Below are 14799 nucleotides of genomic sequence, written 5' to 3' on the forward strand. Positions count from 1 at the left end.
TGTTTGTTTGCACCAAAATAATGCTATTTTGATCTTCTTGACCTGCCGAAGGGCAAACAAGTTTGAAAGTTTGTTATAATCTTCAGGCGTTAACACGTTTGGCTACGTGTGTGCAAATGTACTTGGTAAATACCCCAACAACAACTAAAGGTGACGTTTGCGCTGCAATAATACTATTTTGATCTTCTTGACCTGCCGAAGGGGAAACGAGTTTGAAAGTTGGTTATAATCTTCAGACGTTAACACGTTTGGCCAAGGGTGTGCAAATTTACTTGGCAAATACCCCCAACAACAACTAAAGGTGACACTATTATTATTTGTATTAGTAGTAGTAGTAGTAGTAGTAGTAGTAGTAGTAGTAGTAGTAGTAGTAGTAGCAGCAGCAGCAGTAGTAGCAGAAGCAGAAGCAGTAGCAGCAGTAGTAGCAGTAAAACTCAATCGAAAATCGGCAACCGGAAATCGGCCAAAAGATGTTTTGGCCATTATCTGAATCGAACGTAAGGTCCAATCTGCTCAGTTCAAAGCTTGTTGGATAAGTGATTTGATGACACGCATAATGACACCTTTTCGGGTTTTTCGGGCCTAAACATATGGTAATTGCTCGGGCCGGGCCGAGCCTCGGGCTGAGTTTAGGGTTAGGGTAAGAGATAGGGTTAGTGTCGGAAAGGAGACATGTCGGAATGGAGACATGTAACCGGGCCCAGTTGAGAACCAGTAGTAGCAGTAGTAGCACAAGTAGTAGCAGTAGCAATAGCAGTAGCAGTAGCAGTAGCAGTAGCAGTAGCAGTAGCAGTATTCTGGCCACGTAGATTTGTCACACTGATACTAACTACCTTTATCATTCATAACAGCTGGCACAGTGGCACTTGCCTCACTTAATTATTAATGACTGAAGTAAAAAAAAAAGCCTCCTGCTTTAAGTGTCATTATCCTGGGAAGGATAATGGTGCTTAGGTGAACATGTCATGTAAGATGTATCTAAGCAGGCTCTGATGAGTATTGTCTAGGCAGGTGTTGCCAAGAAAGAACAGATGTGAGGTATTAGATTGATCTGAATCAATTTCTTAACCTCACTTTATGTCGTACACTTACTGACCCAAGACGCCAACTGGAGTTGACGTAAGCATTGTACTAAGCTTTTTGATAGACGCTAATATTTCACCCCCGACACAAATCCCCCCCCCCCCCCCCCCCCCCCGGTATTGATGGATTTCCCATTGAGTTGTGGTAGGGAACAGGTGACGGGTCAAACCTCTAGGTTGCTGACAGAGGGCGTGTTGTAGATCTTGATGTTGGTGGTGTTGGCGGCGGGGAGCTGCTGGCCGTCCCGGAACCACACCACGGCGGCGCCGGGGTGAGCCAGCACCTCGCAGCTGATGTTGGCTGGGTTCCCTTCCCAGGAGTACACCGCCACTGAGCCCTGGATCTTAGGAGCGTCTGTAACGCACACACACACACACACACACACACACACACACACACACACACACACACACACACACACACACACACACACACACACACACACACACACACACACACACACACACACACACACACACACTATTTACAATTTAGGCATTTTGCAGACATTCTTAATCCGGAGCGACTTACAACAAGCAGATAGCCTAATACAGCAATACAATAAGCAAGGTGATACATCAATACATCAAATGCATATCTAGAAAGACAAAGAAATAACGTAGGTAGACTAAGCACCTTATCAGTAAAAAACTTAAACCTAAAAATGCTATCTAGCTTTCATGTATGGTCATTGAGGGTGCTATAGTATTGATTGAAGACTTTATTAGAAGTTTGCATAGAAAAGGGTACAGTTTCATGACAGTTCACTGGTACAAGGTCAACTAAAAGGAGATCCTAGAAAGGACTACGCTCATTTCCATAGGAAACCATTGAAGTATCTCATATAACATTGAATGACAGAAGGATGGAACACAGTACTATGCAGTAGATACAAAGAAGGGTCAGGGGAGGCTGGGCTAGTTTTGTTATTGCCAGTTGCGAATGGCTGCCGCCTGTAAGTGGTTTTTCAGGGCGATTTTAAAGTAAGTGCTATGCGTTTAGCTGGAGTCTGAAGAGGTGAGTCTTCAGGCCTCGGCGGAAGCTAAGGAGTGAGTCTGTAGTTGTAAATGCGACAGGGAGTTTATTCAAGAGTTTGGGGGCCAGGAGGGCGAATTGTCTAGGACGAGTGGATTTTTGTCCTGGGGTTTTCACAAAACTAAATGGAGGGCTTCAACGACAAGAGCACTGAGAGCTCAGATAGATGCATCTAGGCTTCAGAGCAGTATGCCCGAGATGAGTGGCTCGTGTAAAGCCAGGGCGATCAGAGATCTCCGCCTATACCGATACGTCTGTTGACATCTAACCTCGCCTCACCAGGCTTTCTCGGGGGAAAGACTGGTGATCGTTTACAACAGGCCGTTTGATCCGGTCTAGGCAGAAACCACAAGCAGAAGAAGTGGCGTCGCTTTGTTTTGGTTCCCCCTGTTTGTTTCCCCAATCCCTATTAAAATGCTCAAGTAGCCTAGTGTAGTCTTGCCAGTCACTACAAGTTGGACTAAAAGATGCATATACAAAACAAATTTTCCAAAAGTAAAACTACTCCGCATCAAGGGGTTTATTAGGTAGGTCCTAAAAGTATGTCCTTGAGTGCAGGGGAATTAGTTTGGGGTAAAACTGAATCCGGTTTGATCTTTCCGGCCAAATTGTAGTCCTTTGAGAACTACAACATGAAGTGGTTTCCGCTCCCGACCGGATCAAACCCCGAAAAGTGAAGGGATCCCAGACTAGTTGACATCTAGTCTGACATCTAGACACAGAAGCTCTGATCATGAGTAAAATATAAAGCAGATGTGAAGCCTCCTCCCCACTTCCGTTTCGAAATCACCTAGCATGTCATCGTTGTTGGGTGGAAACCGTTCATTCTGTATTTATCCTTTTAAAAGATGATTTAAAATAGTTAAAATAGACGATCTACCGTGAGGCGTTGTGTGCTTGCAGATCTGCTATTTTCAATAGTTTATACAGTCTTGTATGATGAAGCAGGGCTTTACTTTAAGAAAAAAAGAAACTTGGAGATATGAGGTTTCTGCCCGAAAGTGACAATATCCTGTATAGCTTGCTGCTTAGCAGAAAAGGAAATAAAAGATAGATAATAGATTCAATGGTTACAGTAGTCGCTAGAACTGGGTGGAAACAATTCCGGGGAAATAGATAAATAAATAAACAACTGCATTGCGGAGTCAATGCAGAGACTTTCACGTGTTCCTTCATATTGGGACAGTAATATGATTTATTTTCAACGCAGTGGGCTTGTTAGCAGAGGTTGTTTCTGCTGTTTAGATGATGCCAGACATGTCAGTAGGCGGAGTTCTCTGATGGTCTGTCCTACGCTAGTCCAAGGTTGGGTTGACACTGTTCAACAGGTAAATACCGGCTGCAGCTGAGGAAGAAAGTGGTTGCATATGTGATACCGTCTGCCTTGGCCGTGCATTTAGGATTTTGAGAAGAATCAGACGCTCTCTGTTTTTAAGGACCTTTAAATGATCTAATTTACCACTTGACTTGACTCTGCTGGCAAGTGCAATATCTTTCCATTTCGCTTCGAGACAATCCAGCGCAGCAATCCCGAAAACACTTCAGTAGAAGTTTCATCTAATCTCATCAATCTAATTATACGATTGCTGGCAAACGGGAGAGCATAAGTAGCAAGCGAGTAGAGTGGTTGCTGCAGTTGCACTTTGCTGTCCCTTCAGCATGAATATACGGTACACATGCATTTGATGACATCAAAAAAAATTAAATATATATTTTTGTGGCATTAGTTTTTGGAATAATTAGGCTCAGAAAAGTGGGTTCATTTGCCCCCGGACGTACGCATCATCATCCAGGGGAGGATGTGGTTGTAGGTGAGGGTGAACGTAACAACTGAACTGGTAAATGGTGCATTGGAACGATACAAACACAGTGGAAAGTAACATCGAAGGTGATGCACCCTCCCCTGGATGATGATGCGTACGTCCAGAGGAAAATGAACTCCCTTTTCTGAGCCTAATTATTCAAAAAACTACAGATTACAGAAAACCACTGAATGTTGAATGAACATTTTTTTGGGGGTGTAATTGAGGTCAAGAAACATGAAAAAAGCCACAAAAAGAAAATTATATAATTTTTTTGATGTCATAAGACCTTTAACGCGACTTTCGGAGGCTGCTGTTGAATTCTTGATCCCTGATGTATTCCGTCTTTCATAACAGATGTGTCTCTTGAGCATCTGAGCTAGCAGGTCCCTACGGTTCAGACACCTTACGGCTCCACAGGCCCCAGATGATGAGACTGGCGGCCGCGCCGCTGGGTCAAAACAGATACGCCGTCCCCCTGCAGCCCACTGATTCAGCTCTCACAACCTCCATTCAGAGTCTCTTATCACGTCTGGGTCTCATCGACCCGTGCGGAGACAGCAACCCGGGCCGTTCAATTGCCATAACAGCCTCCCAGCAGAGTCTCTAGAAGATGGATTTTCTGGCGCCCGAAAAACGGCAGCGGTTCTCGAGTGGAGGGCGAAAACAATCATTGTTTTCACGGAGATACTCATGGTAAACAGACCTCCAACTGCTAAAAAACATCTCACACCAAAATGGAAGGGCATTAACACTTTGCTACAGCCAGCCCAATAAAACCCAGGGACAGGAACACAACAAAATAATGGGATTATTTGGTACATTAAGTTAGGGGCGGCTCACACTGTATTTAGACACAGTATGGATTGTTGAGAGTGAGTGTAGGACAGTGCAGATAGAGCAGATTTGCCAGAGAGAGAGAGAAAGCACCTTTTCTTATCAGGAATGACTTGTCTACATTAAATCAGCTGCCTGATTACCCACTGATTACTGCAGCGCCAACATTCCCATCAACAGTGTATTATTATGCTATCTTGTTAGGAGCACATTTCCTGTGTACTGGGGGGCAGCACCCAGGGACATTAATCGAATTGGGTGTTCTTTAACACTATCTCTTTCTCATACTATCGAGGTAACAAACTTTGGTGTGAAGCTTTTCTGACACTGCACAGGCAAAGACGAGACGAGACAACAGAGAGGCCTAATAACAGCTAGCCTCGCGTAGCCAGGCTTACTCATCTGCGAAGGGTAAAGCCTGGTGACAATATGAGGCAGAGTCCGTTCTAGGAGGTGGGACTGAACTTTGTTGTATTTTTTTCACAGTGCAGTGTTCCTGCAAACGTATTCCCCGCTGGTAAAAATCTGGTCTACGTCTCCTGCTCCGTCGGTTGCGCTCGCAATTAACAATATACAAACAAAAACATTGATTCAGGCGACCTATTAAGAGCGAGTTAAGAGCTACAATCTTTGTGTTTGTTTTGCTGGGGAATGCAAACAGACCCGCACCGCATGACGTAACTTCCGTTAAAAGCAGCACTTCCGCTAGAAATCTTGGAACCAACCGGAAGGCATATTGTAGCCAGGGTGAATAACAGCAGGAATTCCTGCATGTGCTAATATGCTAATGTAATGGAGGTGAATCGGACCCTATGGAACGAGGGAGATACTAGAATTTTGAGGCTTCAAGGCTGGGGCTGCGAATCTCTCCGCCACACTAACGTGAACCTACATCCTAAAAATGTCTTGGGTCTTCATACAGTGGGAGACATTTTCGTACCCTGCCCTCAGGCAGCGATGAACAAAGATGCTAACATTTGTGTGCTTGATGTTGCTAAGCTGTGATTTGCATAGTGAGTGCCAGAGTATGGGAGCCCCCCCCCCCCCCCCCCCCCAAAAAAAAGAAGCAGAATCTGTCTCGAGAGATTAGCTGAGTGCCTAAATTGCATGAGCTGTGATCGGCCTGGCCAGCGGCTGTTGTGGAGACTGTGATTGGTGTTTCCAGCATCAGCTAAACAGTAGTTGGCTGCGATTGGTCTACTTTTGTAGAGGCACACGTGTACGTACAATACATGCACATGATGTGCAATGTGCAATTATGCATGCACACACACATACAGCGCGAGTAGAAGAAAAGCGAGGGGTTACTATCGATCAGTGCAACCATTCGAACCTCCATTTCTCTGGAGAGAACTACACTTAATATTAGTGCAAAATACACAAAGGAATAATTACATTGGGCCTTTGATAAAGAGAGCATCCCCAGTTGCACAATTATGTACCGCACACTGGGCGATTCAGGACATTGTTTATTTATCAACTTTTTTTTTTTTTTTTAATTAGCAAACTAAAATTGGAAAGCTATTCTAGGAAGTTGGTTCATGGCACCAATAAAAAAAAAAAAAAATAATAAAACAAAAAATACAAGCCTAACCATGAATATTAAAGGCATGCAAACAACTCTTGTCTGGGGAAAAACTAAATCTAAAATCAAAACATAGTCTACTTTTGCTGAGAGAGAGGGAGGGAGAGACAGAGAAAGAGACAGAATGCAATTAAAACCCATTTAGGCCTGAACACATTATGACGCAATATTTTATGCTTTAAATATAAAAAAATAGCAGATATACAAGCTCACAGCGCGGCACCGAGTGCCGCGCTGCGAGCTTGTAGATCTGCTATTTTTGAAAAATCGTGAAAATTAGAATTTTGAACCGATTCTATACGTGTCTTTTGAATCCTTCTAAGGTTTTTTGAAAAACCTATGTTTCTATGTCAGCAATCTGGCCAGCCATCGTCAAAGAAAAGGTCCTTTTCACTTAACTGGAGCTCAGTTAGTCTGTTCTTGAGAGACTACTATGTCAGTGGTTCTCAAACCTTTTCATGTGAAGGACCCCCAAAATGATATTTATTTGGCCACGGACCCCCATTTCAAAATATCTAGTTTCAGGGACCACCCAGAAGCAAAATTTGAGTTACAAACATTCGCTTTGAAAATACATATATTCAAAGATTTGCACACATTTTCACAACTTTTTCCAAAAATAGCAGATCTACAAGCTCGCAGCGCGGCACTCGGTGCCGCGCTGTGAGCTTGTATATCTGCTATTTTTCACTGGTTAAAGCAGTCAATAATTCTAGGCCTAAATGGGTTAGAATATTCAAAAATTCTTTTTTCAAAGACTTCTAGGCAGTCTTGAGGGACTTACAGCGGACTTCCAGGTACAGGGGCTGGACGTCCTGGCCGATGGAGTTGCGGGCGGTGCAGAGGTACTGTCCGGCGTCGGTGAACTGGACGTACTTCAGGGTGAGCGAGGAGACGCGGGCGTGGCTGCGGACCACCACGTTTCCATCCAGGCTCTGTTGGAGAAAGAAGACGAAAACCATCGCAGTTCACAATCTGACGCTCCCATTAAAGCCACCCAGGTTTTGTGTATCTGTCAGCAAACCGAGAGGCCATCATTTTTGTTGATACAGATCAAAGTATTTGTACGTTGCAATCATTCTCCTCCGGGAAAAAAAAAGAAAGAATGATTGGTTTTAGCATGAGAGAAACGCTTGCACTCTAGGAGACAAAGAGAACACAATGGTGTTGATTTGACTATTCAGCCGAACGTGTCAAGGTATTAAGAGATAATTCCAGTTGAGAACGGCAAGCTTTCCCTGCACAAAAGAATAAAAGATAGATATTTTTTTAGTAGAACAACACGTGTTGAAAGGGGTCACGTTGACAAACTACACTGTAAATTAGATAAAATGCTGTAACTTCATTTGTTCTTTCGACTTGTACATTATAGAAACACAATTTCCTGACAGAAAAGCTTGTACAAGTAAGCATTCTCTATGAATATTGCAGTGTTGTAGACACTTCGGCATTCATGTTATGTAAATGATAGGAACAGCATAACAGTCTCCTCTTCAAGTGGAGAATACAGATTTGGTAAAAAGAAAAAAAAAGCATGTTTCTGCTCCGTTTGCCGAAGATTTGAAGCAGGATCCTGGAACATTTTCAAAGGGCAAACATTAATCTTACCCGGTGACACTGTCACAACCAGGGGTTTGCAATGCTAAATTATTATAAACAGGGAGAAGGTTAATGCCTGGAGAACAATTCCATCATCACGGAATATATATGTGAAGGTGGATGGAGCAGTCAATTCGAGTCACTCTTTGCAATTATTAATCTCGTTAACCCCGGCTGATCGGCTAACTGATGAATTACGTCAAAAAGACTGGTCATGGCAAGGGTGAAAATCATTCGCTGTTGATATATTTATACTTATATTTATTCATAGACTCTACATACTGTAAGGCAGTGTTTCTCAACCACTGTGCCTGGGGACCTTTGGTGTGCCCCTGAGAAGGGTCAAGTGTGCCCCTTGAAACCGCTTGAAAGCCAGTATTGTATTTATCATTTTAAAAATGATTTAAACTAGAGAAAACATCCGATCGATTTACAAGCACACAACGCCTCGCGGTGCGAGGCGCTGTGTGCTTGTAGATCTGCTGTTTTCACTACTGTTGTTCGGCAGCCTTGTATGATGAAGCAGGGCTTTACTTTGCGAAGAAACGTACAAATTTGAAACTTGGAGGTACGATGTTTCTTCCCGACAGTGACGATATTTACGCCCCCCGTATTATGTTGGTGTGCCCATGAATTCTTGGGACATGAAAAGTGTGCCTATGCAGAAAAAAGGTTGAGAAACACTGCTGTAAGGTCTGATGTCTAGTGTTCAGAAGAAAATGTCTATTTATACATCAGACACCTGAATTTCACTGGACCAATAAAGGCTTGTTATCTTATCATATATTATATCAACTGCAGCACCATAGATGCAACGGGCCAAGCAATGTGCAAATGATGAGTTTTAATGTGAGAGTAAATCCAGCATGTCCATGTCCAGGTCACGTATCTTAAACCTCATTCTGCTGTTGGAGCGTTTGCAACTTAATGAAAGCTGAAATGAGGCCTGCCTAACTAGTCGTCAATGTGCCATGTGGCTGTAGCTGTTGGAATGTCACGGTTCAAAGTCAACACTAAGAATATGCCATTATATGTGCTGTGTGTGTGCATGCGTGAGTGTGTGCGACGTGTGTGTGTGTGTGTGTGTGTGTGCAGGGGTGTCACACCAAATTCTGGGCCCTGGGTACAAGGATTCACTGCGGGCCCCCCATGAATGTTAACTATTGAAAAATAGCAGATATACAAGCTCACAGCGCGGCACCGAGTGCCGCGCTGTGAGCTTGTAGATCTGCTATTTTTGAAAAATCGTGAAAATGTGTGCAAGAAACCTATGTCAAGGACTCCCAAGATGATATGTATTTGGCCACGGACCCCGATCTCAAAATATTTAGTTCCAGGGACCCACAGAAGAAAAATTTTAGTTAGAAATGTTCGCTTAAAAAATACATATATTCAAAGACTTTCACACATTTTCACAACTTTAAAAAAATAGCAGATCTACAAGCTCGCAGCGCGGCACTCGGTGCCGCGCTGTGAGCTTGTATATCTGCTATTTTTCAATAGATAAAGTTATTAGGGCCCCTCCACCTTGGGCCCCAGTAACTCAGTCCCACTTTCCTACCCCTTGTGACGCCCCTGTGTGTGTGTGTGTGTGTGTGTGTGTGTGTGTGTGTGTGTGTGTGTGTGTGTGTGTGTGTGTGTGTGTGTGTGTGTGTGTGTGTGTGTGTGTGCGCGTGCGTGTGTGTAAATGGTGCTCAATCAGGGGCAGTAATATGACATGAAGAGTGGTGTAAAGTATAAGTACATTTACACAAGTACAATTTGGGTGTATTTTTTACTTTTACTTGAGTACTTCCAATTTCCAATTTAGACACCTCATACTGTGAGCTTTCGCCCATGCCTTACCCCTCATCCCTAAACGTCTTTGCCTTTTTGAGCGGTGGTGACACCGTCTCCTTAGAGTGACTTTGTCCGTGTGTTACTATCTCTTTACGTTACTTTGTAGCCTATATATCGTCGTTGTCGGGTGAAAACCTTGTCCAAAACTGTTCGTTTTGCGTTTACCATTTTAAAAATGAAAACAGCCGATTCACTGTTTTCTCTACTTTTGTGAGACGGCTTTGTATGATGAAAAAAAAAACATACACGTTCTAAACTTGGAGATACGAGGTTTCCACCCGACAGTGACGATATGTTATTTTGTAGCTATTTCGAAAAGAGCAGAAAAGCCTTGAAAGACTTGAAACGGCACACCTGTGTGTGCACAATAGAATCGTCAGTGCTGATAGCTCAGAGAGAGTGTACAAATGGAACCAAATGGACACTTTTATTGCTTTATTTGGTTCCATTTGTACACTCTCTGAGTGAGTTTGGGGTTTTTGGATTGCGTTCATCTATCACAGTCAGAGCTGCTGGCGGCAACGCGCAGCTGTTTGCCTGTTGGTTGTATATATATATATATATATATATATATATATATATATATATATATATATATTCTTTAAGATGAAACAAAGTGCTGGGTCCTCTCCGGGGTCTGCTTGCAGCTCATTTACAGAGAAAGACACAGCAGTGATCACAAGACAATCACGAGCGTAGTCCCTCTACTGTACTTTACACTGGGAAGAAGAATGTTACAGTAGATCTAGGACACCGAGTACAGTAGTACTACTAAATCTAAATAGCAAAACATTTGCATACCAGTATTGTCGGGCAGAAACAATATTTCTTTCCATCTCTTTTCTAATGTAATGCCCTATATTCAGTGTTTCTCAAACTTTCACATTTCAAGGTCTCCCCTTAACACATCGGACGCCCACGTGGTTTTGATGTCTTAATTTGCTGGTGCCCAATGCCCATGGCAACGCGTCAAACGCGTCATTTTACCTACCGGCGAGAGTACTGGCGAGAAAAGTAATCCGAGTAAATGTAATCCGAGTATGTCCTGTTTATTTCGCGAAAATCTTTTCTTTCAGTCAGGACCGTTTTTTATCATTTCTAAGCCACAGTGTTTGTGTTATGGCATGTAGAAGAGGCTGCCGTTTTGAGAAAAACATGAAAAAAGGAAGAGAATCCGGAGAAAACAGCATCTTTGTGCAGCCGCTAAACAGGAAGTCAACGAGACACACAGCACGTCCGGGTGACGTAATTGCACGCTGCATGTTGAGAAATGGAGTTTGTTTCATCACCGCGGTAGCCAAGTGCAGTAGCTACAGTACAGTATAGTTTACTGTACAACGCGTCAAACGCGTCGTGGGCCTCCAGCGACATCAAAGAAATTGACTTGTAGACACCACGTGGGCATCCGTGTGTTAAAGGGATATTTCACTTTCAAAAAAACTTTTGGTCATTGTATTGTCTACTCAGGCTTTTGTGGAACACCCTGGACAGATTTTAATTTGCTTGATTCAATATTTAGATATTTCATTTTATCAGACCAGACCATCCAGGGCCCCTTCCTATACAGACCCATTGCAACTTCAATCTCCATTTTAACCATGATAGATTCATCAAACACAGTATTGTACTGCATTTTTTCAAAATGTTCCATTATAAAAAAAAAACATGGCCAGCTCACATATTAGGAGTACAGTATCACCAGAAAAAAGATGGGTGTTTTTGATGAATCTATCATGGTTAAAATGGAGTTTGAAGTTACAATGGAGTGTCTGATAACATGAATATCAAATATCTAAATACTGAATGAAGCAAATTAAAATGTATTCAGGGTGTTCACAAAAGCCTGAGAAGACGATAAAATGTCCAAACGTTTTTTTGAAAGTGGAACATCCCTTTAACTCTGACAGGGTACAAATGGAACCAAATGAACCCGTTAGTCACAGACTTGTATGGGTCGATTTAGACCCCGCTTAAATAATAGATCCCTGGAATCCACTTTTAGAACCACTGCCCTAGTTAATACCTTGTTGTAAGACAGAGGCACACAGGCTGTGAACATAACCGATCTACAAGTAGACAACATACGGTACCATCATCTCAACACAATGCACAAAATATAGTTAAATATAGTTAAAAAACAATGTTATTTTCATAAAGAAATGAAGCTGTATAGTTTTGTATGTTAATGCAGAAAGAAACTCATGAAAGGAGAACGTCTGGTTTTAAAGCTGCAATCAATATAATGTCCAACCCAGGATTCGAACCCGCGTCCCCCAAATGTCCACCGCTGACAAAACGGACAACCCCATATTGCGCTCATGACCTTGAGGCAGTACTAGTTGTCGACCGGTAGGGTCTAAATATCTCAATGGAAGAGAAAGGAGACCGAGTAACCTAGTATTGTATGTTGTATTGCATTAACATACTTGTTTTAAACCTGCGTTTTCAAGTTCACTATTAAAGTTCTGGGATTGCAGTTTTAATACAGGCTCATCATACTGTACCAGACCAGAGGATACATCAGAAACACAGATCAAAGCGCCTCATTTCAGTTGTTAAAGGCAAATTGGCAGGTACAGTGGTGGAGTATTAGATGGAAATGGAATACAAATAACCTAATGATGGTCGACTCTGGCAGACTAGACTAGAAAGCTACACTTGCTATTGATCAGCATGAGCGTCTAGAAAGGCAATCTACTGTGACACAACTACAGTATATTAGTTATATGGATATCATTGCTGTATGTCTGGTGGAAACCTTGTATGTCCAAAACCATTCCTATTTTATTACTACAAAAAAAGAATAATATAGAATAGTGAAAATAGCAGAATTATGGAGAGACAAGGTTTCGACAATATGTAAAACCTACAGTATATGTGGGAGCGTGTCGCTATTTCTACAAGTCATCTTTTCGACAACCAAACCAAACCCTAACCCTAACCTCTGTGGGGTGAGTAGCGATACCTGCCAACGCTCCGTTGTCGAAATGATGTGCGTTCGAAAAAGCTAGATTTCCCCAGTACATGTATGTGACATTCTGTCATGGCAAGTAATGTTTTTTGGATGTTAGTTTGTCTTTTTGTCAGAGAAAATTAGAAAATCATTCAAGTGGGACTCTTGGGAATCTTGGGGTGTTGAGAAGAGAACGCGGACGTTGAATTATGAGTGGAGCGTGACGTTCAGCCCAGCATGATGGTGCCACAGAATCAGTCATTATAAAACCATTATAAATACGCGGCGGCGGTAATACCATGGAAGCATTTACTCTCACAGCCAGAGATCCAAGGCCAATGTTCCAAGGATATTGTGATGAGTCACTGGTAGCGCCAAGCTGCGATGACGACACTTAGCATTACGTAGACATCTGTGGCCAGTTAGCGCAGAACAAAAGGATAACCAATCTGTTCGCCCTCCTGGCCCTAATTTCTTTCCGCCGACCTCACGCTCACCGCGCTGACCGCTCGGTGGGGCGGTTTTTCTATACTTGTATTTGTTTTACTGAGGATAAGATGAGAAATAAGTTTAGGGTCAGACAGTTTAGACCTGTCAGGCGAGCCAGCCACTGCAGAATAGGACCTAAACTCGGTATAAAATAGCTAATATGACAGGAAGAGTGGTGTAAAGTACATTTACACAAGTACTGTACTTAAAGGAGTAGTTCACCACTTTTCAACCTGTCTTCATATAATAGGTCCTCACTAATGTTCATGATAAAATATCACAATTTTTTTCTACTCAGTCCAAGTCTCCTAGGAGAGCTGTGGGAAGTTCAGAATCCATCGTCTTGTGACATCATCATTTTCCAAAAAAAAAATGTAATCAATATTTTTGAAAAAAATATTTAGATTTTTATTATCGCGAGAACAATGGCTTCCATTTTAAAATTGCAACTTTTCAGGAATAGAAAGCCTGCAGTTTCTATAAGCTGGATTGACAATCGATGATGTCACAAGACTATGGGTTTCTGACCTGCCCACAGCCCTCCTCTGAGAAAAAAAAAGAAAAAAAAAAGAAGAAAAAAGCTATTTTTGAGTGAGGACCAATTATATGAACATAGGTTGAAAAGTGGTGGAGTGCCCCTTTAAGTACAATTTTGAGGTATTTTTTACTTTTACTTGAGTACTTCCAATTTCCAATACTTTTACTTCTACTCCACTAAATCTCAGATCCAAATATTGTACTTTTGCTCCACTACGATTATTTGAAAACGTAAGGTTTTAACCGCTTTACAGAGGTTACGTTTACAAATACCAGGCAGTGAGGCAGAGACCGTGGCGTGCAGGGACGTGCTGGCCATTGGGAAAAGCAGGACAACTCCCGAACGGCCGGTTCATTCCTGGCCGGTCCAGGCCGGCCATTAGGAAAAAAAAATTAAAAAAAATGTCGGCCTTCGTTCCATTTTGGGGGCTGGGCGGCCAACAAAGTAAATCGTCACTGTCGGGCAGAAACCTCGTATCTCCAAGTTTCGAATTTGTAAATTTTTTCGCAAAGCAAAGCCCTGCTTCATCATACAAGGCTGTCGCACAAAAGTAGTGAAAACAGCAGATCTACAAGCACACAACGCCTCGCGGTGCGAGGCGTTGTGTGCTTGTAGATCGGCTGTTTTCACTAGTTTAAATCATTATATTAAATGATAAATACAAAACAAACGGTTTTGGACATACAAGGCTTCCACCCGACAACGACGAAATATAACTCATGTAATTGGCCCACTGGCTTGTCACTTGTCATGATCTGAAATGGCAAATCTTTGAGTAGCAGCAGCGCTAAAGAGAGAGATCTCTCTCTATAGCGCGCAATGAGGGCCTCTACAACTCTTTTTCCCGGGCTGAATCGGGGGAACGGCCGGGAGGGAGAACAGACTGGTATTCGAACAAAAAACTATTAGAAAAACGTACTAAACAAACGTACTAAACGTACTCTAAGCGAGCTCCTTTGAGGAGGTGAGCTTATTAACGGAAGATCAGCCTATTATTTGTAAGAGCAAAGAGGAACTGGCAAACAGGAGACTGAAGTTA

The 14799-nt window shown here is 42.5% G+C and overlaps 1 protein-coding gene across 1 annotated transcript in view; it reads right to left on the reverse strand.

The window, feature by feature from the left end:
* ncam1a (neural cell adhesion molecule 1a) overlaps positions 1-14799 on the reverse strand; it is a gene marked incomplete at both ends in the record, with an annotated part of 537183 nt that overhangs the window by 73795 nt on the left and 448589 nt on the right. Inside the window, 2 exons of the mRNA XM_080748824.1 lie at positions 1253-1437; positions 7127-7277. Of these exons, the coding sequence (XP_080604950.1) occupies positions 1253-1437; positions 7127-7277 (336 nt within the window). The remainder of the gene's footprint in view (positions 1-1252; positions 1438-7126; positions 7278-14799) is intronic.

This window comes from Nannobrachium achirus (assembly GCF_963921795.1).
Source record: "Nannobrachium achirus genome assembly, chromosome: 19".
NCBI lineage: Eukaryota > Metazoa > Chordata > Actinopteri > Myctophiformes > Myctophidae > Nannobrachium > Nannobrachium achirus.